Source organism: Telmatherina bonti (assembly GCF_933228915.1).
Source record: "Telmatherina bonti genome assembly, chromosome: 17".
NCBI classification, from domain to species: Eukaryota; Metazoa; Chordata; class Actinopteri; order Atheriniformes; family Telmatherinidae; genus Telmatherina; species Telmatherina bonti.
This window is the reverse complement of record NC_136615.1, coordinates 16,800,498-16,820,710: the sequence shown is the minus strand read 5'-3', so window position 1 is coordinate 16,820,710 and position 20,213 is coordinate 16,800,498. Positions and strand designations below refer to the sequence as shown.

The following is a 20,213-nucleotide window of genomic DNA, read 5'->3' as shown; positions in this document are numbered from 1 at the left end:
TTATACAGAATGAAAATTTTCTGTTTAGGTAGCACTTATATCACCAGGGTGATGTGTTACCTCCTAACACTCACCGTCAACAACAAAACCACTTAAACCATGTGAGACATGATGGAACTAACAGTCTTTTTACATATGGAACAGAGTAAAAACCAAATGTTCTTTGCAGTCTCCAAAATGAGGTTTTAATTTTGAACCCGCTCTGGTTGTTCATGGAGATGAATGAAGAGCAGGCTGACTGTGAGTTCAGATACTGGATAGCTAGGTTGGGCCTGTGGATGCCGCGTCTTATTTATGGCTGCATGCAGTGCAGGGTCAGGTCCTTCCACAGAAAGAATGAGTTTCCTCAAGGCAATAAAAACGTCATGGTGATTGTCTGTTTGCTGGTGATGACTGCAGTAACCAGCCTGCACTCCAGCAGAGGGGGGAGGATGGACAGGTTTTGCTTGGCAGCTGCTTTATGTAATTGTTAGTCAATGTGGAAAGTTGCGTTATAATAAAATGTAGTTATTCACGAAAATGTATAAAAGTGTGTGAATATTGTGACTTGTAATGTGATCTCTTCTCCAGTGCACTCAGGCAAGGATATATGTAACTGTGTATGTGCTGAAGCAGAGGGGTTAGACAGATGTTTAAGTGCTGCTTATGTTCTATTAATGTGACATGTTCGGTGTAATGAATCGACACAGCTGCCAGGCTGTAAACGATATTAATAAAAATGTCTTCAAAAAGAGCTGTGACCGTGTGTAAAATGTCAATAGAAACAAAATCGTTCAGTTTTCTACATCATTTAAGCCACATTTTAATCGTAAATGTACAGTCGTCCTCAAATTTATTCAAATCCTTTCGTAAAGAAAAGGCTAAATTGACAATTGTCACTCAAGTAATTGCTGACTGAAAAAAAGAAATAATAAATAAAAAGAATTTAAAATAATAATTTAGTGAAATAAGACATTCCCTTTGAATTAAATTTAGTTGAATAGTATGATTTAAAAGAAAAACAAAAAGAAAAACAAATACTGCTGATGAGCAGTGGTCCCAAATACCAGTCAACAGGGGTCAACAGGGTCTGATTGAGTTACAAAAACACTTGATTGCAGTGATTTCCTCAAATGACTTTTCTACAAAATATTAGTTTACTGGTGACAGAAATGATTTTAGTTTGTCATGTTTATTAGCTTGTTTTTTAAATATTGAGCCACAAAAACAATGTGATGATTTTTTTTTTTAAAAATATTTCTTTTGTCAGTTTAATTTTATTTTAGTGACAGTTGGGTTTTTTTTCTTCTTCTTTAGTGGGAGGGTATGAATGAACTTGAAGATGACTGTATAGCAGTGATGTATTAAAGAAGATTAATTCTAATGGACACGTTTTTTGAGGGGTAGTTGGGAGTTGCAAAAATGAAATGTGTATTTAAAAAAAAGAAAACTATCAGAATAAGCTTTATTTTGTTGCTGATCTTTAACGGCCAACAACCGCATTCATCACAACGCCAAAGACTGGTTGTAGTTAATGTTTATGATTTAACAGTTTATTGTGGTAGCTTGAAAAGAGAATATAATGAGAATGTGGAGGTGGTGTCATTTAGCTGGGACACATGATATCACTGAAAACTGAGGAAGTCTCTGCACATAAAGAACAGTGCTGAAAACTAACATTGAAAGGCCATTTTCATCCAGCTCTCATGCAGCACTGCATTATGATTCTGCAGTGGAAATCACTGCAGATGCTCAGTGAGACTTCTGAAACTCAGTCTCCTGCACTCACAGATAAAAAATGTTCAAAATAATTAGTATCCACTTTACCCCACATAATAACCAATAGCAAGATCCAGAAAGGCCGCCACCGTGTTTGAATGTATACTCAGGTTACATGGACGGAGATGATACAAAACTTGTCTATTAGTTTGAATTTATTTTGAAAAATGATAGGTGCTGCATCCTATTGCCGATAGAGGCAAGGTGTAAATTAATTAAAAACATCTGTCTTGCACAGCTGTAAAGCTCCAGTTTATATAAAAAAAAAAAGGAGCGACAAAGGAGAAACATAAGCTTCCACCCAGATGGTGTCTTCTTAGTGAGTCCTTTCTTATTTCAGCAAGACCTTTTCCAACATAATCCAGTACTAATATAACAGAATGGCTCTGTAGTATGAGGAACACTGGTTTACCACACTTTATACATTAGGAAATTAAAAATGTACACTTAACCTTTGCTGGTTTACTATCTATATATTATATTATATTATATTATATTATATTATATTATATTATATTATATTATATTATATTATATTATATTATATTATATTATATTATATTATATTATATTATATTATATTATATTATATTATATTATTACAATATGTACTGTAAAGAGTTGTGTAAAGTGTTTTAGAGACTGTCATTGGTTTCTTTTATCTCCAGTTGCTCATCCTCATAACAAAAGGCTTAAACATGAAGGTTGGTGAACATGAGACTTCTCATCCCTTTTTACAGCAGGAAGTCAATGAGGTCCCCTTGACCAATGGTGATCTGGAGGTGGATGAAGTAGCGGAAGTTGATGGTTTTGATAGACCTGCAACTTCTACGATGGGCTCGCCTTTTTCCACGGCTTCTGGAGGTGTTGATGTTGCCATGGAGACCCTGGATCCAGACGCAGAAGCCATTGAAGGAAGAGCAGCAGCCTTAGTAGCTGCAGCCCGGGCTGTGGTGTCAGAGGGTCAGCTGAAGCAACGGCTAGCAGCAGGGGGCTATCCATGTGCCCAGTGCGACCGTGTCTTCATGTCCATGCAGGGATTGAGGTCCCACGAGAGAAGCCATTCAGCCATGGCCCTATTCAGCAGAGAGGACAAATACAGCTGCCAGTACTGCCAGTTTGTGTCACCATTCAGACACAAGTAAGTAAAGAGGAGCAACACCATTAAACATCTGTCAGTTCATATCTGATGTTTTAGTGATCAGCTGTAGCCAATTAAAACCAGATCAAAAAGTTTAAACAACAATTATACATTCAGTATGTTGCCCAGGCAGGCCTACATTGTCAACCCGCATATGCATCACCATTCCTACACCAGCTGTACCTTAAATCATGTTGAACTCATTTTGTGCAGAGCACATTTTTACACCTCATTCTGTTTACCTGATCGCAATCCCTCTGAATCTTCAATCTTCTCTGAGATTTTCCTGCCTGCTAGGCGCGATAGACAAACATTAGAGCGAGACAGACATTTTGGATGTGTGATTTGTTTTATCCATCGCAGAGACGCAAGAGCAAGAGGGAACGAGAGAATCCTCATCTCCTCTGAGCTCCCAGGTGTAATCCCTCTGTACTGTATGTGCCCTGACCCAAAAAGAAGCCGCATTCCCATGCCACCTAGGAGGCCAGCATTACCAACACAGCTACTATCCCCACAGGCATTAACACACACATTCTCTGCAGGGGATTGTGGGTAGATGAGTTCACCCCGTGGCTCCTTGTTTTGTAGTCAGTCGAAATGCGTGGCTGTTGTTAGCGAGGCGAACTGAGCTCACTGCTTCAGGTGCTGCTAAAATCTTTGTAGTGTGATACTGCAGAGTAGAAATCAGTGTTTCCTGAACTCTGTTCTTGTCCCTTTCTTTTTTTTTTTTTTGTCTGTTTTCCATTTTGCACCCCTTTTGTCTATAATTGTTCTCCCTTATCTCATATCCTCCCTTTTGTATTTTTTCCCCCCGTTTTATGTTTTGTCTTATGGCAGCCTGGATAGACATGTGCAATCTCACCACGGACACCATAAGCCCTTCAAATGCAAGCTCTGCCCATTTAAAACTGCCTACTTGAGTCGCTTGAAGAGCCACCTGCATAAGGCTCACACAGGTAAAGAAAAGAAAATAGACCTACACACACATACATGAACTCACATCTTACAGTAGACTAACATGGTGTCCTAAACCCCAACGCACACACACTTTGTAATCTTTACAGAAAATCACCACAGGATCTTCTTGCTTTATCTTTTCCACACCAAACCCCTTTTATTTTAACCATGTTGCTATTTGGTACTGTTGCTGCATGTTTGGATTTTAATCAAAGATAAAATCATTGAGCTGTAAGTTCTTATCTGGTGATGATAAGAATAATAAATTTGTATGTATTATATGAAGCTCACACACCTCCATCAAAGCCTTTTTAAAGTCTAGTATTCTTTAGCTAACCAGTTTTACGGCAGATAAGAATGTAGGACTCGTTTATATTGTGACGGCTGAAGACATTTCTGTTCTCCTCATTTTGCATCTTTTGTTTGTCTCCTTTCAGGTGAGCAGTACACCTACAAGTGTTTGTCATGTCCTTTCTCCTCTATGACCATCAGCCAACTAAAGGAGCATTCTCTAAGGGACCACGGTGAGGCTTTGACGCTCCCCAAACTCCGAGCTGCTACTCAGGCTGCGCACGCCGCTTTCAGGCCACCCCGACTGGCCACAAATACTGAGCATGCTCCTCTTCCTCCAGATGGTATGAGATCATTGAAGATGTCTTTTTAATATTTCATTATATGTACCGACAAGCCGAAATGATAAAATCTCGACTGAGTGGTTGGATGAGAGGGCGAATCAGTCTGACTTGTGTACGCATGGATTTCCATGTAACTTTCCTACTAAAATGCATGTGAGGAAAAATCCTAATTTCTTCATTTATTTTAAAGCTTTAGTCGCCTTTAAAGATGAAAACACATAATTAAAAAAGCTTTGTAAATTCAGGACATTGTTGCAATATTACTTAGATGCAACCATATTTTATAAACCATTAACACACATTTTATTTTTCCTATTATACTAACAAAATTTGATGTCAGTATATTTTTAAATAATTGAGTTTTTAAAGCAATAATACATCGTTTCTAAACTTAAATTTTGGATTTTGATGTATATTGATGTCACACTGACATTTCTGAAGCCATCGTTGCCCTGCACCATCCTGGGGCAGAGATGGCACACTGAAGAACTTTCTGCTCCTACCTGAAGGATCATATTACTGCTGGATTTTGCTTTGCGGCACCATATCACACACTAGCAACTGGATATCAACACAAAGGCCATTTAGGACATGCACCGTTGCTGATTAATCAAAGAAACACAACAGGACATTATCAGAGGAAATAAGGAATGGAAGGAAAGGAACAATTCAGGGAAAGCTGGAGCCAATCCCAGCAATTAGCAGTGGAGATGCTATTTAATTTAATGCATATAATATAATTAATAATGAATTTAATGCCAACGTTTTATTAACTTATACTTAAGTCGGCTATTTTATGAAAGAATTTTTCTGATTAGATTTTTTTATGTACCAAACTATCCTCGCATCAAAAAGGAGTTAGCTAAATTTCCAAAATAAGTAACATTTCTTTCTAAGCACAACTCATTATACTAGATGATTACATAATTGTACTTTTAATGAGTTAACAAAAATTAAAAGTTTAATATGTCAGTTTCTACTATAATTAAAAATAGCTTGAAGTAAACAGCATTCTCAAACCTTGTGTGTGTGAAACACCACAACTGCCATGTCATTTCATTATGAAAGAAGGAGAAAGAATAAAGAACATTAACCATATTCATCAAAAATCTACAAAAATACATATTTAGTTGAAGTAAATCTCATGTTTATGGTATATTCATTGACATTCATGAAGAGGTTTGTTTGTCGAGGTGCATCAGACTGAGGATCCAGTATCAGGACGATAAGATATGGGACAGACAAACCAAGTTTTAGGAATGAGAACAGACCTTATTTCAACAACCACCGGGGAAACATAAATAAGACAAATAACAAAAAACAGGTGGAGTGAGTTATCATTCTAAACCAGGGCAGAAAAGGAAATTAATAAGTCAGTCATTTTCTTAACCGCTTGTCCAATTAAAGGCCGCGGGGAAGCTGGAGCCTATCCCAGCAATCAATGGGCGAGAGGCAGGGTACACCCTGGACAGGTCACCAGTCCATCGCAGGGCCACACAGAGAGACAAGCAATCATTCAAACACACACACTCACTCCTAGGGACAATTTTAGAGTAACCAATTAATCTAACATGCATGCCTTTGGATGGTGGGAGGAAGCCGAAGTACAAGGAGAAAAGCCATGCCTACACAGGGAGAACATGCAAACTCCACACAGAAAAGCCACTGTTTGAACCCCCCCCCACCACATGAGGCTTGACCCAGCAACCTTCTTACTGTGAGGCTACAGTGCCAACCACTATGCCACCGTGCAGCAAATTAACAGACTACAAAATAAAACAGAAAAAGAAACTCTAAATGACTAGATAAAAAAAAAAAAAACAAAAAAAAAAACACCCAACCAAAACCCACAAAGCAAGAAATTTTGCGCATAAATAAATTACACTTTCTTTAATGTGTTGATTTGGGCACCTTAAGCCTTCAGTCAGTTATGTTTGCCTTTTCCTTTGTAAGAAAAATTCACGCATAGACCTCTGCTGTAGGCTGATGTGGCTGTAAATTCCTTGATGTGAATCCATGTTTTAGGTGTTTTTGTGACTTTGCAGAGGCAGCTTTAGCTTGCAGACTGTTCTTGGCAGCAGCTGTCACCTTGCTGCTGGAGCTGTGGAATCTTCCCTGGAGCTGAAGCGGGGCAGCATTCCTCAATGCACCATCCACCACTGTCAGCTGTGCTCTACCAAGACAAATGAAGCATTCAAGGAGAGCAGAGCTGACATATTGAATGTCTCCCCATTGTGCCAAAATAGCTACCTTCAGACGAACATCTGAAAAACAGAGCAGGTTTTTGTTTCTTAGTGATGTGTATGGAAAAAGATTATCGTTTGATTGTCTCTTATTAGCCGTGGTGTTTATACAGAAGATGGTGTTAATAGTTACACCTGGGAGAGCTCTGAGAAAGTAACCCCAGTTCTTTGAAATCCAGTCTTCCAGCAGAATGCCAAGCCCGTCTGAACTTTTTCTGTTGAGTTATTGCTCAAAACTTCATGACTCCAAAAGGATGAATCCTTAATGACATTCCCAAAAGCTCCAGCTGTACCTACTTCTGTGCTAACATGCTGAATAAAGAACACAGTAGGTATCAGAACTCCTCCACATTAGCTTATTAGCTTTGTCGCGAGTGAGCGAGTGAAACGGGCCATGTTGTCATTTAGCTCCAAGCACATGTCTCGAACACAGCCATCCTCACAGAGCCGCCCATCAGACAGTGTTCTCCTCCTCTCCTTCTTCATCTTCTTACAAGCTTTCCTCCTTTAATCCATGCAGTGCAATAAATAATTTTAAGACGACACATTACCACCTAACTACAGAATTTACTCTGTATCTGCCATCTCATCTCCATACATCTCCACAACGCAGTGAGGATATTAAAAGCATGAATCAACCGCGGCATTGTTTGAGTCATGCGAATTCCTCTGCCTCGTCTGCAAACGTCAGAAAGTGGATCTGCAGAATTACAGAAAGTACAAGTTTAAAAGAATTTTCTTTTCGCCTGCATGTTTCCTCCCACTCTGAGTGCTGATTGAGGCATTTTTCACATGGGTAGATTTTCTATTAGTGTCAGTCTGGTTTATTTATTGATGTGTTGGAGGCTCAAAGTAGGACGAGAGTATGAGCTCGCTTACTGATATGATAGACTCATAAGGGAGGGAATGAGGAAGGAAGGAGGTAAGGGACAAGAGATGACAGCCACAGTTACACGTCTGGATCTTTGAGCACTGTGCCAGAGAGACATGCTTCATCTGCAGTCTACTTATGGCCTCTTATCAAATATTTTGTTGTTTTTTTTGTTTTTTTTTACAGATATTCATATTTAGTCTGCGGTTAGATCAAACATCCAGATGGAGAGGTCTTTACTTTTGCAGAAACAAATGTCTCATTGAAGAGAGAGGTCAGAGGAGAACAGCCAAACTGGGTTGAACTGACATAGAGGCCAAAATATCTCAGATCACAAGGTTTCACAACTGTGGTGATATTGATATTTTACATCAAAGCAGCGCCGCACACGTTCCAATCGCAAAACATTTAACTCCTTTTAACTTGTACTTGATCTGGAATTAAGCTTCTTACGTTGTTAGAATTGACAGATGTACAAAGGATTGATTTAATCTAACCCAACAGCAGTGAGAAACCTGCCTCTGTGGTTTGACCGTAGCATTTCTGTTGTGTTCAACAACATCATTCTCTCCATTCATTTTCTTCTACTAATACAAAGTGGAGGCAACGGGTCCAGGAGCAAGACCTTGACATTCCTCTACCCAGCAGAATTAGGTCCCTGGAGGACCCTGAGGCATTCCCAGGTCAAAGGGGCCATACAATTCCAGTAGCGTGATCTGAGTCTTCCCCAGGGTCTCCACATCCCTACAGCCAGTTTGGGCCACCGGGAATTCTGCACTTCCAGATCCCCATGTTGAGTCTCAGAAACCAAGACTCAGGGGCAAGGGCCTTGTCTAGGCAAAATTACTTTAGTGTCACTCATTTAAATTCTTCAAAGTCTACAAATCATTCCCAGCCTGACCAATTTGCTATGGGAGACTTAACCAGGGCCTGGTCACTGCTGGTGGCACAGCACTCAGGATCATGGGGGTCTGCTAATCTGAGTTCACTAGAGCGACTTCTGGAATGGCTGAAATGAAAGGTAGGGTAGGAGCAGTTTTCCTGGAGCACTTTTTTACTTTAAAAAACACCACAAAAAATGTAATTATCCATGAAACTGATATGATGGAAGAAATACCATCAATTTTTTTTAACCAACCGCTCTAAACAATTGAATGGTGATATGGTCAAACTCAGCTGCCTTTTGTCCCTCCCCAATCGGCCCCTCGGGAACAAGCATTGTGCGTTTCTGGGGTTTGTGGGCGTGGCCTAATCTGAAGAAAACAGTTCGAACCGCTGAACTGAATGTTTTAAAAATCGCCTGCTCAAACCGTTTTTTGAGGATCTCCTACTCTAGCTTTAAGGAGGGAGGCTAAATTTGGGGTACTACACTTTAAAAACACTGATGCTGTACCTCTGACACAATAAGAAATTAATTAATTAACTAATTAATTAATTCATTCATTCATTCATTCATTCATTATCCTAACCACTTAGTCCGATTAAAGGTCGCAGGGAAGCTGGAGCCTATCCCAGTAGGCGAAAGGCAGGGTACACCCTGGACAGCTCGCCAGTCTATCACAAGGCACAATAAGAAATGTTTGGTTTTTTTTTTAAAAGTATTATATGGGACCTTTAAACCTGCAAAGAATTTAAATTTTTTTTTGTCTTCTCGTAGACAGCTTCAAGATCATTTTTCCCGGATAATTATTGGTCTTTTACTGCATCCAAGTAAAAATAGCTGCTTAATGTTGTCGTTTTGACAGACAACAGGGACTTTACTTAAGTCCAGTTTTAGCTGAGAACAGAAAATGGAGGCTGCAAATGACACCAGCTCATCAAAACTGATGAAACACCCCCCTTCTGATTTGTTCTAATGTCTGCTCAGGTTACAGACAGAAGTGCTGGAACAGCATAAATGTCAACAGTCAAGACTGGAAAAGAAAAAAAAGTGATAAAATGGTGTGGGGAGTGTTTTTTTTTTAGATCAATTTGGGTCCTTCAGTACTGATCTTAAGTTGTTTGAATGCCATGGCCAATCTGGGTTTTGTTGATAAGCTCGTACATTTGTGCCTTAATTGGTGTGATGAAGGACCATGTTACTATAAAGTTCTCATTTCAGACTAATTCCATAAATGATTTCAGAAGAGCAGAATCTGGGGATGCATCTGGAGATTAGTGGCATGAACATGCAGCCGACAAATCTGCAGTCATTCCTCGGTGTAGCCTTGTGGAATCCATGTCAACACAAGGCTCTATCCTGCATTAATTATGGTTTTCTTGTTAAAGCCTTTTGTGAACTGCCTCTATTTCATTTTTGAAGACGTTACCAGACATCTAATATAGACAAAAAAGAAAAAACAGACTAATTGAGCCAAGTGAATACAAGACAAGTTGAATTCTGTCCTGCTGTCCAAAGATTTTTGTCTGTTTACAATATGTTGTGGTGAGACCTGTGGAGAGAAAATAAGCTTCTGACTGCTATTCATCAAATCAGCTATTAATTATTGCATTTATTTTTCCATATCTGTAGGTTTCTACCCTTCATGCAAATTGTGATAAAGACAAAGTTCTTCTTCTTCACCCTTCTCGTAGATCCATCATACCTGGAGCCGGCGGATGTTCGTCAGCAGCTTACTCATTACAAACTGGCCTCCCGCAGTCAGATGTCTTCCGTCTCCAAACCCAGTGGTTCAATATTGTCTGACAGTCGTCCAGATGGCGTCCTCACTTGCGAGTTCTGTGAGTTCAGCTCAGGATACATGCAGAGTCTGCGTCGGCACTACAGGGACCGCCACGGTGGCAAGAAGCTTTTTAAGTGCAAAGACTGCTCCTTTTTCACCTGCTATAGGTAAGAAAGGGCTGAAAGCTCCTTACATTAAGAACAGTACGTTCAGAAAGATGCACACGTGGAAAAAAAAGTAATATATTGTCTGTAAATATATATCAGGAATAACTTCACCATGCATGTGGAGGCCGGTCACAACAACAATGCACCTGAGGAGCACCATAAAGACCTGCGTTGCCCTCTCTGCCTCTACCACACCAAACACAAGAGCAACATGATTGACCACATTATTCTGCACAGAGGTAAATGTCATGAAAAAATCCCACCTGGCTCGGTAACCTTAGCTGTTGGATTTTATGTCCGCAGTACGCCAACTCAACCTGACCCTTTTATTTCATTACTTCACTCCAATGCAAACACCTTACAAAAGTTCTCTGTGTTAATATTTATTTAAGTCCTGACAAGTAGAGATACATTTGATCAGTTTTAGTTTGCTGTATTTTAGTTTTCACCAGGCTGACAAAAAAAATAAAAATTAAAAAATAATGGTGATACCAATTTATTAGCTGTTAGTAAAATTATAAGACTCATTTTAGACTCTATTTAGAGAGAAAGTATTTGTTTCTGTTTAAAGGATCGGTAAGAGATTTCACCAGATAAGGATTTTTAGTTGAATTTTTAGCATTTTTGCTTTGAACTTTTAATGGAAAATGTTTAATAAAATTCCATCAACAATGTTATATAATTGTTACATACAAAAATGTTATATAAAACCTCATAATATTTTTCTTTAGATATTTGTCATTTCTGTGTCTTTTTATGCCATTGTTGTTGAATAAAGGTTTTGTTAGGTAACATCTGCAACCTCACTAAATCCAGTTTGACTATAAATTTTCCTGCAACTCCTTAGCACTTAAAAAGACTATAATAAAAATATTAATATCAAATATATGAATAGCTATCCATCGATCCATTTTCTTGATGGATATTTAATTTATTGATTATTTTCTTTCTTTTCTGTTCTTTTACTCTACATTGTCTTGTAAGTCCACTTCAGGCTTCCAGAGAAGCTGGAGCCTATCCCAGATATTATTGGGCAACTGGCAGGATACATCCTGGACAGGTTGCCAGTCCAGCGCAGAAATTAATAAAATAAATTTTAAAAAATAATAAAAGAAAAATAATTTTTGAAAAAAAGAAAAATTAAAATAAAAGAAATTAGTTTGGTAAAAGAAATAAAATAAAACAAACAAATGCGTCAAATGGTCAAAGAAGATTCTGTTTTTCAAGTCTTTTATCTTTTCAGGAAGTTAAAATTATTTCTCATATCTATTACCGAAGCAGGTGATAAACTTGTTGTGCTATTTCATTTTAACTTATTCCTGATATTTATTCCTCCCTTGGTTCTAACGCCATCAGCTCCCGTAACAGCTTAGCATCACTTTAAAACTGGAAAGATGGAAAACTGCTGCTTCTGCTCTTTTTTTTTGTTTTTGGCCTGGAGACCCTCACTGGTTGCCTGGCAACCATACAATGACGTCAAGACTCCAGGAAGTCATTGCACTCGGCCTCTGCCTTTATTCACACAACTGCATCGGTGTTGCTGTTGTGTTTTACGTATGAAGGGCATCTTTGAGTTTATGTGACTGTTGTTCTTGTTAAACATGTGACATCGGGGCTTGCATCAGATTCTCTGCAAGGAGACAATTAAGTAATTTCCTAAAATGATGAGACTAAGTTGAGTAAAAGAAAAAAAACTTTTTTTGATATTTGTTTAAAGGTTAATTAATTAAATTATCATCACAACATTATCAGCATTGTCTCATGAATGCAGAGACACTTAATATCTGCCCAATTATAAGAAAAATAAAGAGCAGAATTGTGAATGCAAAGTATTTTCTGTTTTTTTTTTCATTTGTTGTTTTTTTTTCTAAGAATGCTAAAAAGATATTAAGGTGAGAGGCTGAGATTAGTTTGAAAAGGAAGTACAGAGGAATGGAAACAGTCAAAAACAGATAAAACGCTGGTTAGGCAGCCAGTTATCTAGAGAAGAGCAAACCAGGATGAAAGGCAAATGAAAAACTAACAAAGCCAGCAACAAAACTTCCACTATGATTACTTTTTTGTTTTGTGTGTATTTGTAATTTCTCTTTTGTCTGTTTGAGCTTGTTTCCTCCCCCTCCCACATGCTCCCGTGTTTTTTCCTTCTACCTTTACTCCTCTCCAATAACACACCCTTCTCGCTTCCCTCCCACCATCAGAGGAGCGTGTGGCTCCGCTGGAGGTCAGCCGCTCCAAGCTGTCGCGCCACCTTCAGGGCCTGGTGTTCCGCTGCCACAAATGCACCTTCACGTGCTCCAGCGACCAGGCCCTGCAGCTGCACCTGCAGAAGCATGATGAGATTAAGCCCTACCAGTGCCAGCTCTGCTACTACGACAGCAGCCGCCGAAGCCAGCTGGAGGAGCATCTACGCCTTGAGCACAAGGTCAGTTGGAGACCATAAATGACGTTCTGTGCAGCTTTATTTGAGCTAAAAGCGAAAAGTCATGATAAGTGTAGCTTAGTTGTGAGAAGAGGCTTGAGTGATTGGTTTGCTTAATGGCTGCAAAAGCATAGATTTAAACGGTTAAAATAATGCCAAAAATACTTTGTAGGTGTTATCATCATATGTATTTTATATTTTATGTGTATGAAACACCCAGGTTTACAATGGTTATGAAATAAGCAGAAAAGAAATAGTTTTCTGCTGGTGATAGGGTTACTTGTGTGTCGGTCAAGGAGTGGCAGAAACTGGAAGCCCTGTTGCTGGTTTGCATGCGGAGGTTAAAATTTCTGCGAATAGTTTGATGCCTAGGTGAGGCCATGGAACAGTGAAGACTTGGTACTATTTCTTTATTTCCATTTAGCTGTAGTGATCATAATAACACTAGTTGCTGATGTCACAGAGATAATTCTATTAGGATTTATTAATCTTTTAATTAGAATTATTCTAAGATAATTGTGCTTTCTGGTCATTATCTATTGTTTTGTTTTTTTTGTTTGTTTGTTTGGTTTTTTTGCCTGTAGTTTTTCTTTCCCTTGTTTCACTGCCGCTCCTGCAGTACTTCATTCATAGGTGAACTCCAGGTTTTCCTCTGTCCTCTGCCAGAACCTTATCTTTAACACAGCGTGTATTGGCCACTTCCTGCTCCTGCCATGCTCCACTCTGTTGTGTGTTTTGCAATTGAAGTTTTTTAGTCCTTTTGTACACTTTTTTTTTTTCCTATTTGAAGCTTGATTTAAATACTTTTCATTCAGTTCAGGGTATCAATCTGCTTAGTGATTGCTTATTCTCACTCTGCCTTCATTTGTACCTTCATTCGCTATTAAAAACAATGCAAATTTACCTCAGATTAATATCACTCTCCCTGTAGAATAATACAAACAGACTGCTGTCCTGAAAAAGACAGTCCATGTAAAGCATGGTAAGAGAATAAAAGAGCAGCGTTCCTTCTGGGTGAGGCAAAGAGAGAGATGATGAGCATGGAGGGAATCCTGGACTGGTGTTTCTTTGAGTCTTCTGGGAGAAAATTACTCAGATACACGATGATCATTTAAAAATAAAAACAAAATTCTGCTCTCTATATTATTATTATTATTATTATTATTATTATTATTATTATTATTATTGTAATTTGCCTTATTATCTACATGACTCTTAATTCTAATGAATCACGTGGTTCCTTTAAAAAGACTATAAACAATAAATAGAATATACAGATTGAAAAGTTTTTAATAGTTTTTCTTCTTAATACTGATAAAAGTAATACATGTTAATTATTAGAACATTAAACTACACATTCTGTCTCTGATCAGGTCATCCGTAACTTTGAGCTGATGGGCCGCGTCAACCTGGACCAACTGGAGATGATTAAGGCACAAGGGAGCACCACAGAGGAGGAAGACAACAGAGAAATTATGGAGTTGGTAGTCGACGGAGAAGATGTTCTGGAGGAAGGGGAGGAGGCGGAAGAAGAGGAGGAGGAAGAGGAGGAGGAGGAGGAAGGCAGGGTTGAAGAGGTGGAAGAGGTTGAGGATGACGATGAAGCAATGGAAATTGTTCAGAACATGGTGGAGGACCAGCAAGAGATGGATGGTGAGGACATGGAGGAGAACATCAAAGAGCATGGGGATGAAGAGGAGGAAGAAGAAGAGCAGGAAGAGGAGGAGGAGGAGGTGGAGGAAGAAGTGGAGGAAGATGAAGAGGAAGTCAAGGAGATGATGGAGGAAAAGCCTGCCCTGCAAGGTAAACCCACTCTAACATATGTCAGCATCCTGTAGCTGATGTTATTTAATAAACACTTCATTATCCTCTAGATATTCGGACATATGAGAAGTTTTTATAAACCATCTCAGCAAATTCAGTTGCTGTTAAACTAAACGATTAACTTCAAATCTGGATAAGATAAATCAGAAGGCTTTAAAAAATATAGCTAAACAAGCAGGTAAAACCATGGTTCAACACATCATGTTAGTTTGATAAGGAACAAAATCCCTGATTAGTTCCTGAGCTGGAAAGTTTCACACAGTAATGGTTTGTAATAGACATGCAGGCCATTCCAGTGGTGAAGTTAAACTCATCATCATGTTTTCCCTAACCCAAACCAGAAATGAAATATTCTCAATCTAACCAAGTGGGTTTAATGTCAATCTACCTGTGAAATGTTCCAAGGGAGCGAGGAAAAGTAGTGGTAAAAGTGAGCGGATAGCTGTACTACTGGATGAGAGATGATCTTTTTCCCATAGATAGGTCGAAGTGCATTATCAAAGCTAGAGAAGCTGTGTCAATTGCAGGCCATTTAGCATTTAAACAATGGCAGAAGCCCAGTTTCTTGCAGGAATTAAACACAGTCCTCTCAGGTGACAGTTTCTTTACACAACCTACCTGACTCCTAATTTGGTGGTTATTAAAGCTAATGACTATGTGTGAAGAAAAAGTTATGTAAAAAGATAAACTATTCACAATAGGCATATGCCTCTAGACAGGGTTAAGCCATTAGATAGATCTATCTATCTATCTATCTATCTATCTATCTATCTATCTATCTATCTATCTATATAGATATATAGATATATATACATATAATATATTGTTCTCGGTATGATGAGGTGTTTGAACTCTATTTCCCAGAGGTCCTTGCATCCCCCAGCAGCAGCACTGGCTCTGGGCCAAGCAGTGCAGAGAAGCGTCTTCCCTGTGAGTTCTGCGGCCGCTGCTTCACCAACAGCCTGGAATGGGAGCGGCATGTCCTTCGACATGGCATGTTAGTATTTTTTTCCACTCTGTCTTCTGTCCTTTTTTTTTTTTACACTTTGCAATGCTTAGCATCAAACATGATCACTTGTCCTTTGGCGTAGACTTTAGCTAAATGCCAGAGCTTGTGGTTTCAGATGTAATTTAACTACAGTGACTTTGTTATTTCTCTTAAGGAAAAGTTTTACTTCGACAAGCAGAAGAGCTGTAGCTGTTGTCTTTAGATTATGAGTTCAGCTTGTTTGTCTTTTTTAAAAAAAAATTTTAATTAAAACAAAATCTTACATCTTGTGTAATTTGTCTTAAATTTGTCCATCTTTCCACTCATCCCCTCCTTCATGTTTAGGGTGGTTAACAACAATTGGCCCGACGCCAGCTCCACTCCAGCAATAGAGGCTTCTGCTCCATCTTCCACTGGCTCCTCTGTGTTTTCAGACACAAGACTGGACCTCGCCAGCAACAGCAAAGAGGAAGGAAATCCAGCTGATCTATCACTGACAAGTCAAAGCCAGTATGTGGAAGACAAAGAAATGCTTGACACCAAAAAGGATCAACAGCTTGGTTGAACTTGTGGCCTCTTGGGAAACTGCTAGGAAATGGATGGAGTCAGTGCTCGGGATGGGAAAGTTTTAACATAAAAGGAAGCAAAGAGGCCGAAAAATAAGAAAAGTGACTTTTTATAAGTTGGTGCATTAGTAGATTTTAGGTGTTACATATACAAGTATTAGGTTGTGCTGCATAAAACGGCTGAGCTCTTGAAATGGGCAGTCCCCTAGGACAGATCTTAATATATTGGTAACCAATAGTGAACAGAACTCTTTATTGCTGACATTCTGGTCAAATCTACAGTGAAAGATCCCACCTAGATAAAAAAAAAAAAAAAAAGTAAGCTATTTATAAACAATATTGTCCAAAACAGTTAATTCAATTTAGCATTTTATTGTTTGAAGCACCTTTACTGTAATCTCCACCCTGCTCATCCAAAACAGGGGTTCTGTGAATTCACTTTAAGGTCAAACTAAGAAGGTATGAAAGCATTTGCAACCATGGCCCACTGAAGAGCTACCAGTTCTTATTTCTTGGCGAATTGGAACCTTTTATTTTCCATCTTGAACTAAATGTGTTGAAGTATTCCTTGAGGAAGAGTCGCACCTTATATTTTTAGTAAAATCACAAGTCTCTTTTTTTTTTATATATATTTGGAAAGATTTTGACGATTTCCCCTGGTTTTGTAGTAAATAGTTGTAATTTAAATCCCTTAATATTATACTGCGTATAAGCCTTTGACCTGTGACTCCCGGCTCCTTTTACCTGTTCTGTTTTTGTTGTTCAGTTCACCTGAAGTCATAGAAATCCCCGTTTCCCTGTGAAATGTCTTGTTGTTTGATCAAGCTGAAGTCAGTATGACAGCAGATGTGTATAATGTGTCATGACTGTGTGTGCAGGTTTTCCGCTGTAACAGCAGAGTAACAATTACACTTGTCTTTTCCATGCGAACTGTGTGATTGGCTGTGCAAGACTCCAGTTCCGATCCAGACAGCATGAAACACTGGGTACAGTCGAGATTACAGTGTGCACAGAATCAACCCACATTACATTCAGACCAAGTGTCGACCACCTCGGCTGTGTTTTGAAACCAGTGTGACTAGTGCCTTACAATCCAACTCAATGCAGATATACTGTATGGCTTTAAGGAACACTAAAATCGCTGTGATTTAACAAGTAATACACCTAAATTAAATATTTTTTTAAAAAAGAAAAGAAAAAAGATAAAGTATCTGGACACATTGTCTAATTTAACTTATTCTAGTGTATTATAATGGCATATTTGGAAAGTCTTGGTTTAATGAATATCAGATCTGGACCTAACAAAGTATCAGTGCAGTGAAATGTGTTGCAACATCTAATGAGGCTTGAAACATTGGTTTAAAATTTTTAAAAAAAAGCGATCTCATCCACCATTCTGCCAAGATTTGGTTACAAACACTTAAGATTTTTTCAACCATTTATTTAAGTGTGCTTTTTGTAACGTGAAAAAGACCACAGATTAAAATTCCAGGCAACATCTTGCATATTTAAGGCCATGTTTATTTATTCGGCCGTATCTGGATATTTGGTGATTGCATGGTTTCCTTGTGCCTCCACATAGTCAGTCCTAAATTTACTGAGAACTCCAAGCATGGCTTCGTAAGTTTTGGGCTGATTTCCAGTCTTGCTGTAGTCCATGATCCTGTTTTGAGTGAAGGGGTGTGCTGAAAAGACAAGTGTAAACAGAGCATTTTAGTTTTATTTATATAGATGACACTGAAACTGTAGGACTGACTTTCAGAAGGTGTCATATTCTCATCTTACAGACCCTGTTAAATTGCCATTGTGTGCGGATAAATCTGTATTAACCTGCATTCTTGTGCTTCTTCTTTTTATTTTGCAAAGTAATCTTATTGTTGATGTTGACAAAAGGCTGAGATTGTATTTGTTGGAAGTTGCTGCTTGAATGCCCTAAAGCCTTATGAGAAGTGAATAGCAATTTTCTCAAATTTGTGTCCAATTCCAGCTAAACCAGTAAGAGAAAGTTCAACAATCTGAAACTAAATGGCAAATAGCTCTAAAATCAAAGTTGTAGAGGAATGCAATGAATGCATTTGTGTTCTTGGTACCAAAATATTTTCCAAGTCTGCTGTGTTTGCTGCTGTAATTGTCATTTTTAAGCATTGGACTATTGACAGAGATAAGAAATCTGGGTTTGGGCTGTAAAATTTTCCAGCTGAAAGTTTTCTGAGTTAAACCCAGGTGAACTACATGTTTGCAGCCATGTATAGAAAACAGAACTACTCGTTAAGTGTTTGAATTGTGGTGTTTCAGAGAGGATTATTTAACCTTGTTTTCCTTTAGGTGTTTTTAGTTTGCAAAGGAAAAAAAATGAAAAGAAATATAAAATGATAGCTAAGCTAACCTTTGGGGGTGTTTTGAGTCCCCAGTCCAACATTATTATACTGTTGTAATGTCTGGTTGCAATGAAAAAAATTCCCTTTTCGTACTGAATGAGCAGAAAGGAAGCTCAGTGTGGTTGTAAAAAAAATAAACATAACAGGAAACTTATGCTGTTCTCTATAAAGTAATGGACAGGGCTTTCTACTTTTTGTTTTGTGAAGAAAAAAATGGCAAAGGTGGAGACTTGCAGACAATAATTCCTTTGGGAGTTATTTAGATGAACTGCTTGCTCTTTTTCCAAGCTTCACAATCATCTGGGTTTTCAGTCAGCCTGCAGATGAGCCCGCCCATGTCCAGTCGATATCCTGACACTCCACTGTCTTTTATCCTCAGCAAGAACAGACATCAGCTCACTGACTCCAAGTGTCCCCACTCAGCAATAGGAGAAGGATGTTGCAGTCTTCTTCTTGGTCCTTGAAATACCTTAAAACCCGTTAAGTTGGTGCTGAAACTCAAAGCCGTTTTATTCTGTTTTGCAGGACCAGCTTGTATTTTCATGAAAGTCAAATCTCTTTGAAAACAGTTGTTGTAGAAATAAGCTTTGTGAGGCAGCTTGTGGCCCAGCCAGATGATGAAGTGAGACAGTCTGGGTAATGAAGCTGTCAACCCGACATTGTTTGTTGTCCTGTGATCATTTAAATGGAAAATGACTATGAATCCCTCACTGTGTGCAGTCTCTAGACTGTAATTCCCAGTTTACCCAAAGTTAAGCCCCTGCTGACAACACACTGGATACTTGTATATATGTTTAGTTTGTTTCCAATGCATTTCTCTTTTCAGACTGTTGTCTCCATAGTTTGAAATAGAATATCTCCTTCTTGCCTTTTTCCCCATATAAATCTGATTACCTGATGGTGGGTTGTGATGTTGCCTAGAATGATTGTTTACAATTTTATTCCATTTATCTCTGGATATTCTGTAAATATTGTAATTCATTGTCTTTTTTTAACTTGATAATAAAGTTATCAGATAACGGTTAATGGTGTTTCCCTTTAGCATCTACTTTAGATTCTTACTATTTATGGTTATTCTATTTAATTGAACCCGTTTGGGAGGACTATAGAAGAGTTGTGGAAGTTTTTCCATGTAATTTTGAAGCTTCCGTAATACATCCCTTCCTTGTGTTTTTTTGGTGTTAATCCTTATCAGATAACAGGAAACAATAGCTTCAGAAAGTTTAAGACATTAATCATGTTTTACATTCCTACACTCCATATTTCACAACAAATTGGATATATATATATATATATATATATATATATATATATATATATATATATATATATATATATATATATATATATATATATATATATATATATATATATACATACATATATATATATATATATATATATATATATATATATATATATATATATATACATACATACATACATACACACATATATATATATATATATATATATATATATATATATACATACATACATACATACACATATATATATATATATATATATATATATATATATATATATATATATATATATATATACATACATATATATATATATATATACATATATATATATA

At 37.9% G+C, this 20,213-nt stretch overlaps 1 protein-coding gene across 1 annotated transcript in view; it reads left to right on the top strand.

The window, feature by feature from the left end:
* The window catches only part of znf462 (zinc finger protein 462), a 54,847-nt gene extending 35,260 nt beyond the window's left edge, over window positions 1-19,587 (top strand). The window contains exons 5-13 of the mRNA XM_079257245.1: window positions 2,499-2,899; window positions 3,737-3,855; window positions 4,294-4,491; window positions 10,180-10,435; window positions 10,535-10,674; window positions 12,634-12,857; window positions 14,228-14,657; window positions 15,543-15,675; window positions 16,012-19,587. Of these exons, the coding sequence (XP_079113371.1) occupies window positions 2,499-2,899; window positions 3,737-3,855; window positions 4,294-4,491; window positions 10,180-10,435; window positions 10,535-10,674; window positions 12,634-12,857; window positions 14,228-14,657; window positions 15,543-15,675; window positions 16,012-16,231 (2,121 nt within the window). The 3' untranslated portion in view covers window positions 16,232-19,587. The remainder of the gene's footprint in view (window positions 1-2,498; window positions 2,900-3,736; window positions 3,856-4,293; window positions 4,492-10,179; window positions 10,436-10,534; window positions 10,675-12,633; window positions 12,858-14,227; window positions 14,658-15,542; window positions 15,676-16,011) is intronic.
* Window positions 19,588-20,213: the final 626 nt, after the last annotated feature.